The 9,438-nt window shown below is 48.1% G+C and overlaps 1 protein-coding gene across 1 annotated transcript; it reads right to left on the bottom strand.

The window, feature by feature from the left end:
• Positions 1-917: 917 nt before the first annotated feature.
• CKAP4 (cytoskeleton associated protein 4) lies at positions 918-9,130 on the bottom strand. Its single transcript, XM_076339207.1, has 2 exons — positions 8,735-9,130; positions 918-4,018 (listed from the first exon to the last, which is right to left on the bottom strand). The coding sequence occupies exons 1-2, from the start codon at positions 9,092-9,094 to the stop codon at positions 2,687-2,689; spliced, it is 1,692 nt and encodes a 563-aa protein (XP_076195322.1). The 5' UTR covers positions 9,095-9,130; the 3' UTR covers positions 918-2,686.
• Between the last annotated feature and the right edge of the window lie 308 nt (positions 9,131-9,438).

Below are 9,438 nucleotides of genomic sequence, written 5' to 3'. Positions count from 1 at the left end.
GCTGTCAAGCCACATATAAAAGCTGAGCCTCCAGCCCACCAAGGGATCCTTGCCGCTGTGCCTGCCTCCAGCCACATTATTTACGGAGAATTATTATTCTTATTTAGTGAAATAAGTCTTTTCAATAGTTTGACATAGAATTTAAGTTACTAGAGGCATAACTAGTAATTTTTCATTTAATCTTTGAGATCCAATTTGGCCCAGCTGCACTGCTGGCTTTACAGCCTCTTCAAGTTCCTTCATCACGCAGCTTCTCCCCTTTAAAGCCACTGCGTGCTCATGGCCAGCTTCCCGTCAACAGGTTATGTCAAATCTCTTAGATGGAAGGGCTTGTGTGCTCACCTCTTTTGTTGAACATATAGGTAGTCTAATAACAGGGATTACCTACCTCTATGAATTTGGCCTCAGGAATTGCCAGGACCATGATGATGCCCATACTCCTGAAATCACCCTTTCCCAAACTTTTGAAAGCCAGGCATCCATCATGAAGATGGTATCAGTTTATGGACCTTGCAATCCAGCATTCAAAGCTACGCAAAAGGAGCAGCCGCTTTGGAAAGATTATATAGATCCTTTCTGTACGTTATTTCTGTTCTACATGCTTCGGACATTGTGGAAGTCTTACCAAGGCATTGCTGGCGGTGTCTGACATTCATTGCATAAATAGTGTATTTCACACCTCGTGGTGTGAAGCTCCTCGTGGGCTTCTGAGCCCGGTGGTCAACACCGCTGCATTGATCCGACTCAAATCCTGTTTTCAAGAGTTCCTCTGCAACCACAACAGGTAAAACTGCCTCCACGTTCCCCTATGAAAGCTGAGAACAAGTATAGGGCTGGTTCTTCCCCCAAGCCCTTTCCTGTACCCCACTGGAAGCATCCCGGAAACACAACGTTAAGTAAGCAGCAATCAAAAGAAGTGCAAAGAATATTCCCAATGTTTATTATGTATTAAAAATACCGCAAATAAGCCATACAGTTCATTTCACAGTAACCTAAACAACATCGTTCAAGAACTTGAGAAGTCAACAAAGAACAGTGCAGTTCCAACAGTGACCTTAATGCCGTGGGTCCCTCTTTCTTTGCCAGCAATTCTTTCCTGTTTACAGTGGGAACAACACTAGATGTGGTTCAGTACCTTATTTACCAAGGAGAACACCTTCTCACCTGCGCTGTTCCCACAAGCACACCACTTCTGGGAGGCGCTGTTTCTAGGAATTATTCTTCTAATGCAGCCACGGATCTGGCTAGTGCAGGCTGAGGTGGGCATGATGCGCACGACCCATTTCCAAGGTATCTGTGTGCAGACCCCTTTACCAAATCTTTGGATAAAGTTCAAAAGCAAACTTGAAAAGGAGGGATATTAGAAATCCCTTCCAAAAAGACAGAAAACCAAGCAAGTTCCATGAGGAAGTGGTTTTTAAATGAACATCTAGAGAATTACGACACTTTTTGCTCACTCTCAACCAGTTCCTAGAAGGACCCTTTGCTATCAATGCCCTGGGCAGGCACCCGGTGACAACAATGGTGACAAGAATCAGGCACCAAGGCCTGAATATGTAACGAGAGTTCAGGTCACTGTCAGCTGTGTGAAAACTTGGAAATGGATACGCCTTAGAAGCAATTCTGCTGATTTCATGGTGATTTTCCCCCTTGTGTGTTTTGGAGTGTACTATTATTGTTAGCATGCTTGCTATACATAGAACACGAAAGGTGCGATTTTAGTCCTTCTCTTTCCTCATTCAAATTCATGATCATTTTTACAGAAAATCCTGTATCACAGACAAATTAGGCCTTTCCAGGAAAGACACGGCCTCATCATGTAAACAGCCCAAAAATATGACAAAAATATTACTGTACCCTCTTGAAACTAATCCCATCCTTCAGATGTCCCTTCTAAGCACTGATCTTCCACACCAGCAGCTGAAGACGCTGGGAAAGAAGCCTGTGATCACAAAGAAGGAATCTCTCCAGCCATGTGGTGGAACGCCTTTCTTAGGTCTTAGCCCCAGGCAATGCCACTTACCTCAAACCTTCCCTTTGGGGGGTTCAGCTAACCCCTTGTTAGCTCCTTGGTACAGGGTAAGGACTCACAGAAATATACTACAGCTCAACTGACACCTGGTAAACTGACAACATGGCTGAGTCCCAAACTGCAGAAACGGATGAGTTGCTTCAAAGCTGGTCCACACTGAAGTTTACCGGTCTGAACAGTTTAAGATAGGGGTGCGGTTTTGTTCATTTGTTTCTTAAACCAAAACATACCAGTAAAATTGTCAGTGTGTACAGCAGTATGCTTTTCGTACCAGAACAGCTGTAGTCCTTCTGTGTGGGATATTTAGTGTCATAGTGTGAAACACCTTCATGCCATTAAATATGTGCTCATGCTAACGAGGCTGTAGTGCCTTAGTTACACCACTACAGTTACAGCGGTACAACTTTATAGAGAAGATGAGCCCTTAGAAACTCAACCCCCAACTAAACTCATGTTTTCTTAAAACAAAATTAAAAAACAAAAAACAAAAAACACTACACAAAAGAGAAATAAAGGAAATAAGCAGAACTGTCTCTATTATTAAAGTATTCTTATTCTCTTTGGAGGTATCAAATTGCTTTTAAAAAGAGTAAAAAACTGGGCATACAAAAGCTATTCTCCTTAATCCATTATTTGCACAAGGAGCACCGCTGCCTAAACTTTTTCATGTATTTTTTCTACTTTCACAAACAACCTTTCCAGATCATTCCTCAGGTCATCTATTGAGCTCTTCACAGACTCCAAGTTGTTCTCATTATTTTCAATTTTCACCGAGTAGGAGACTAAACTATCCACAGCAGTTCTTATCATTTTCAAATCAGAATCAACCTGGCTGACAGAAGATCTCAGTTCATCTACAGAGCCTTCCACAGAAGAAAATTTTTCAAGATAGCCTTGAGAATGTGCTTGATCCGTCTGAAGATTTCCTTGATCCAACAAAGTACTAATTTGCTTCTGAACATCCTGAAGAGCACTGGAGGATGGCAGGTCACTGATGCTTCTCCTCAAGTTTTCCACATCATTGTACAGCGAGGTCTGTGATTCACCAAGATTTTTCAGAACGTCTGTGACTGAAGTTACATCCATATCTGAGATCCCCTGAAGAGCAGTAATGCTTTGTTCTAGAGTACTGAGCTTATTCTCATATTCTGCCTCCTTAGAAAGGAAAGATTGCAACTTTTCACTGTTTTGAGCAGCAACAGAAGTTAGAGACTCCACGCTGTCTTCTATGTGCCTCAATCGAGACTCAAGTCCTTCACTGTTCTTCCCAAAAGTTTCTAATGCTTTTCTGAAGAGTTCATTTTCTTCCCATTTGTTGAGGTCGGCTTTAACTTGCAGTAAATCTTCATCGAGTCTTTTAATGTCACTAGGGAGCTGCATAATAGAATCCTCAGCTCTCAGAACTTTCTCTTGTAAAGCTTTTAATGAAAGGTGTTCAGAGTCCGCAGCCTCTTTGAATTTCTCATGTTCTTGTTTGAGGTTGACTAGCTCTTTCACTTCAGTATATACATCAGACTCCATGGAGTCTACTGTAGTCTTCAAGGTCTCTATGTCCTTTTCTTTGGTTTTCATGGATGCTTGCATCTCATCAAAAGCATCTTTTAGCACCTTAATTTCATGTTTATACACATCTGCCTCTTCTAGTGAATCAACCTTTGCCTTCATATTGTTGATTTCATCTTGGCTCCTTTGCTGGACTTCAGTGAATACAGCAATGTTATCATTTATAGACTTGGTTAGCTCTGTTAGTCTCTCTTCCACTGTGTTTTCCAGAGATGTGAAGTCTCGTTCCCTTGCATCCTTCACCATGTGGATGCCATCAGACAAGTCTTTCAAAATTTCATTTTGCAGCTTCTGAAGCACTTCACTGATCCGGTTTATTTCACTCTCCCCTTGTTTAACAGCCTTCTCAGTAACCTCCTGCTTCTGCTGAGTAATTTTCATCATGGATTCAAATTCTCCAAATGTGGCTTGAAGGGAACGCACCTAAAGCAGAAATCCAGATGGTTAATACTTACAATTTCATCCTTACCTACATCCTTACCCTTTGTGTCTAAGGTCTTTATGGCCCTTGTTACCATATGAAATTATTACCCTGCAATCCTTCATGCTCCCTACCTGAAGGTGACCCTACGGCACACAGATACGGGAGGCACAAAAAGCCCAGCATCTAGAGCCTTACAGCTCTATAGATACATACATCTTCTGCTGAGGATCCTTGGCCTCACTGACCTGCCACAGATGATCCAGGAAATCCGTGGCAGTGAAAATCAAACTCAAGTCTCCACCATTTGCATCCGGACCCCTGAGTCATCCCTCCCCTATATGACTCCTGGTTCTACGGGCCACGAGTCTGTAAGGGAGGAAAGGGAGGGGGAAAAAAAACCTGAAGAACATCTGGCATCAGCTTCTGAATACAGAAAAGCTGGGATTAGACTTTAGTAGGCAATCAGACCCTAGGCCAATTCCTGAACATGAAAGAAGTTTCAAAGTAGACAAGAAAGAGTAACAGGACAAATTAGGGGGAAAGGGGAGCTGGGAATGGCTGGGGAATGGGAGTAGTAATCATGACATTTTGCTGCTCCTAGACACCAATGGAGACACAGATTTTTCTTGTTAGCTATTTAAAAAAAAAAAAAACAAACATAGAAAGGCTTTAATGTTCTAAATACTTAGTACCTCATTATTCACACACATGGATACACCCACATGCTTTTAGTGAACAGGGGCACATGTATGTACACAGGCAGAGAACAAAGCCATAGCAGCTGCCGAGGGGACTGACTTCCATCTATCTCAGGTTAATACTCACAGAAAGTTGTTACCGCTGGATCAGGTATGCTGTTAAGCTTCCCAATTACAAAAACTACAGTTTGTTTTAGTAGCAGCAACAGAGAAAAGGTCAAGGGGTGAGTGGCCACCACATTCATTTACTCTCACATTTAAAGGTAAGATCCAGGCACACCAATGGGGAAGCACGTTACTTAGTTTTGAGGCCAAGCAGAATATCAGTCTCAAGACTGTGGAGAAATCTTTTTGTGCGTGTGTGGGTTGTATTTTTTTAAACTTTGTAAAGCAATGCAAGAACTCCCACTGGCTGCAACAGGAATCCATCACATAGAAAATACCTCAAGGGTTTGGCAGGATGGCAAGCGCTGAGTAACGCATGTTGCCTCGCCTCATGCTAGTCCCTATGTCTGAGGGGTATATTAATCACTCATGCCACATGGGCTGCCATGTTTACTTATTAGATACACAGCTGGAGGGGTGGTTTTATTTTATAAATAGAAGGAAGTATATTTTATATGTTCTTAGAAAGAAATATACAGAGCTTCCTTCTTTTTTTCCCTTTTTCACTGAAGGAGGCTCCAGCAGTTCGCAGTCAGCCTCTGAACCTCAAAAGACCTAACAGACTTATTAATTAGAAATTAAGTTATTCACATGTATTTTTGCAAGACTAAATCCCAGGCCAGATCCTCCTTGGTTTTCATGGAAGTCTACACTGTAGAAGGATTGTAGAGTTTGGCCACAAGACTTGCCCTTGCTCCAATAGATCCCCACAGTTTGAAGAATACCCATAAAGATAACTTCCTTTTCCTCCCTCTTATGAAAGAAGGTTTGTAATGACTTTCCATTCCCTATTCTTGTATTCTCTAGTGCTCACACACAAAACTAGAAATGAGCCGGGGCCCGGGGGGGAGCAGGTAGTACTGCCATATGTATTGCAGCAGGACACCAGCCATTACACTGACTTACCAACCTCATTTTCATTACATCTTAGCTGTCATTCACTCTGATTTTTTCCACAGAGAGCTTTTTCTGTATCACTATAAATGGACTTCAGAAATCTAGAAGGAGGGCACAGGAAAAGTTCTCCTTCCCCTCTTATGAAATAATTTATTTTTCTTTGACACATTCCAACCAAATCACCAAATTCCTATTTGCAATTAACCATCTTCAAATGTTAGTCTAAGAAAAGGCATCAGAAATGCCCAGGAGAACTCTCCAGAGGACCAGGAGGTCTCCACTGCTGTAGGTTCGACAGAGAGGGGTCCCACCCCTCCGCAGTGGAAGTACTTTAGACCTGCTCCTCCACTGCATTTGGGCAATGCTCACGGTGTAACCTGAAGCTATTCTTCTATACTTCCAGGTGGGCCAGCCACATGAAGATCAGAGAGCTCTGATACAATGAAATGGACCGAGGTCTTCAGATTAAACCAGCTTCTAATCTGATCTGTCCTAACCAAGACCCACCAGGGCCCAAATCAAAGCCCTTGCAGGAGAGGGGTAAAACTCACAACTTCAAAGTAATAATTCATATTCACTACACAGTTGGTTGGTGTGTGCACCTATGTGTGAGTTTGCCTGTTTGGTGTTCACGGCTGGTAAGGTTTGAAACCATAGCCCTTGAAAGGCTTAACATCATAAATAGCACATAAAAATATGTCCATAGCTAACAACTAAGTCTTCTCTAACCAGTCATACTATCTTGTGTTCAAACACCAAACGACCTTGGCCTCTCTGAGAATTGTGCTATATTAAAGGCTAAACTTCCACATCATTTCCTTTCTCCTCCTACTGCTGATGTGTAAAGCAGATGAGTTTATCTAACGCTTACTCCTGACAGGAGCTCTCTGCAGTAAAAGGCTGAAGAGGAAAGCCAGTTCCACACAGCAGCCTGCGCTGACAGCACTCCAAAAGTACAACGCAGGACCCTACACTTTTGTAAAGCAATGAAATACAGCCTGGTCTCCTCTCCCTCAAGTACATTCTTCTGTAAAGACAACACCAAACCACAGCAAGCAAAGCTTTCAAGAGGTACATCAAAACTCTGCGTGATCTCTTCCCCTGACTTTTATTCTTGCACTACTGTATGTATATCTAGCATCGGCCATCTGCTATATACAGGCAAATAGTTTCACTCCTCTTTGAAACAAGCTATTTATAAACTTCCGGTATATACCTCTCCCCTAGAACATGTAACATACACCCAGGATTTTATGCAACAACACGGAGGTGGAGGCAGCAAATTGTACCCGTTCCTATGCTTGGAAGGGCATATATATTGCACATACATCTGCGTTCTATACTCACGTATTGTAATCTTACGTCCTGTGTGTCCTGCCATTGCAATGACTTCCTTCATACAAAGAGTCTGTAAAAATGCCTTAAAAACTAGAAAAAACAACAACCCTTGCTAGTTCAAATCAAAAAAACCCAGGATTTAAAATTAGCTTCAGAAACGACACTATAGCCCTCCATTTCACAACCCTTTCCCCCCCTCACACGAGTTTTCCTTTTCCTCCTTGTTGTAAGGGAGAGGAAACACCAAGGCTGACCCTACAAACTCCACGTGTGCAGGCCGCCACGCTTCTGGGAGTGCCACAGAACAGCCAGAGGATCTCTGCCAGCGCCTGTCCCACCACCCTGTCCCCCCGCCACCGGCCAGGGCCCAAGCTCACGGGGAACATGGGGAATCTGCACAGCTCACTGTGCAGAAAGCAGTCAAGCCGAGACAAGAATTTCCTTTTCTTTGATCTCAGTCATAACTTTACATACTGCTTTCCAACCAATTTACCTACTTCCTAGACAGAAGCCCGACTGTATGTTGATGATATGCCTTCACATATGCCATTTTTTAAAGGTTTTAGTCACCTTAAGACAATATCCAGACGGACAGTGCCGTTTGTGAAACTCTAGCTCGGGGGCTAATAAGGTCTGAGTGAAAAAAATGACGAGAGAAATGAGCATTTCTTTCACTTCGTTTGAGCCACACCCTTTGCCAACAACTTCACAGCTCTTCCGTGCTCCTGGACTGCCATGGACACCACGAGCCTCGGTCCCTCAGCCGGAGGCAGCAGCAGGAACGTGGAAGGCAGGGTACAGCAGGAGCGGCGTTTCTGGCACTGCCTCTGCTGTTTGGTGAAGCTGGCACAGGTTTTGTTTTCTAGAGCGCGCAGGGACATCGAGGCAGGATCCTGCCACATCCGACCGTGCTACCGCACCATCTCCCTTGGCATGCACACCTGCCCGCTCGACGTGGCGACAAAGAGCTGCCCATCTGCCACACTCGGTTTTAAATGATTTGCAACAGTCAAAGACATAAAATTACCGCCAGCAGGCTCTCCAAACTGCAGGTCTGCGCTTCTGCCAACACGTAAGCGTGCTGACTGCATTACATAAAATGGCTTCACGCCCAAGCCCTGGAAGAGCAAGCTGGGCAAAGAGCCGGCTGCGGCCGCCGCTGCGGGCTGTCCCGGGGGCCGCCCCCCCCGCCGCGGGGTCCCCCCCCCGGCCCGGCCCCGCTCTGCGCTGCCTGCCAGGGATTTCTCGCTTTACCGAGGCCACGTTTGCAGGCGCTGGGAAAACCGCGGCCCAGACTCGATTTGTTCCTCTAACGCCATGAAAGCATCTTTACGGAGGGAGCACGGAGGGGTAGAGGCGGAGGGGGGAATGGCACACGTTTGCTTTCCCGCAGGCCGGGGTACCGGAGCGCTGCGCGGCTGCTTATTTACGGGGTGAGCTCCCCCGTCCCCCCTCCTGCAGGGGCGGCTGCTGCCCCCCGCCCCGCCGAGCACTGCCGAGCGCCCCGACGGTCCCCACGCCCCAGCCCGCCCTCCCGCCCGCTACCGGCACCGCCACCGCGGAGCGGCCCCGCGGGGCCCCCCGCCCGCTCCCCGACGGCGCCCGGCGCCGCGTTACCTTCTGCACCACGGCGTCCAGGGTGGCGGCTAGCTCCTGCCGCTGCCGGCCGGAGGCCTCCCTCTCCCGGGCGCTCCGCCCGACCTCCTCCCGCAGCTGCCGCACGTACCAGCCGGCGGGCAGCGCGGCGCCCAGCACCACCGCGGCGCCCAGCAGCAGCGCCCAGCCGCGGCGGGGGCCAGCGCCGGAGCGACCCCCCCCGCCCCCCGCGGCGGCCCTGCCGCCCCGGCCGTGCGCCGCCGCCGCGGGCTTCTTCGCCGCCGCCTCCTCGGCGCCGCCGGGTTGCGCGCCCCGCTCGTTGGCGGCGGCGGCGGCGGGCGGGCTGCCCCCCTTAGGGCCCCGGTGCTTGGCAGCCGACATGGCGGGACGCCGCCGCCGTCGTGCGCGGAGCGGGAGCAGCGGGAGCGGGCGAGGGAGGGAGGGATGGAGGGAGGGCGGGGGTGCCGGGCCGGGCAGCGCCGCGCTCCCCGCCCCGCCCCGGCCCCCGCCCCGGGGAGCAGCCACGCACACGGGGACGGCCCCGGTGCCTCCCGGGGGGAGCCGCCACGCACACGGCCTCGGCCCCGTCCCGAAGGAGGCAACGGGACGGGGGAGCGGCGGGCAGGGCGGAGGGCTGCCCCCGCCCAGCCCCGGGGTGACAGACCCTCTCCCGACCGGGGCCGCCTCGGCCACGCCTGCCCGCGGGACCCGGCCCGGGGGTCTCA

The sequence above is a fragment of the Aptenodytes patagonicus genome, chromosome 1 (genome assembly GCF_965638725.1).
Source record: "Aptenodytes patagonicus chromosome 1, bAptPat1.pri.cur, whole genome shotgun sequence".
Classification (NCBI taxonomy): domain Eukaryota; kingdom Metazoa; phylum Chordata; class Aves; order Sphenisciformes; family Spheniscidae; genus Aptenodytes; species Aptenodytes patagonicus.
Note: the sequence above shows the minus strand (reverse complement) of the source record. Positions and strands in the feature narration are given on the sequence as shown.

What these genes read in the sequence shown, in the direction of transcription:
- CKAP4 (XM_076339207.1), bottom strand. Translation starts at nt 9,094, where the DNA reads ATGTCGGCTGCCAAGCACCGGGGCCCTAAGGGGGGCAGCCCGCCCGCC. An exon ending in TGGACGCCGTGGTGCAGAAG is followed by an intron (nt 4,019 to 8,734) that starts GTAACGCGGCGC and finishes TTTCTGCTTTAG; the next exon opens with GTGCGTTCCCTTCAAGCCAC.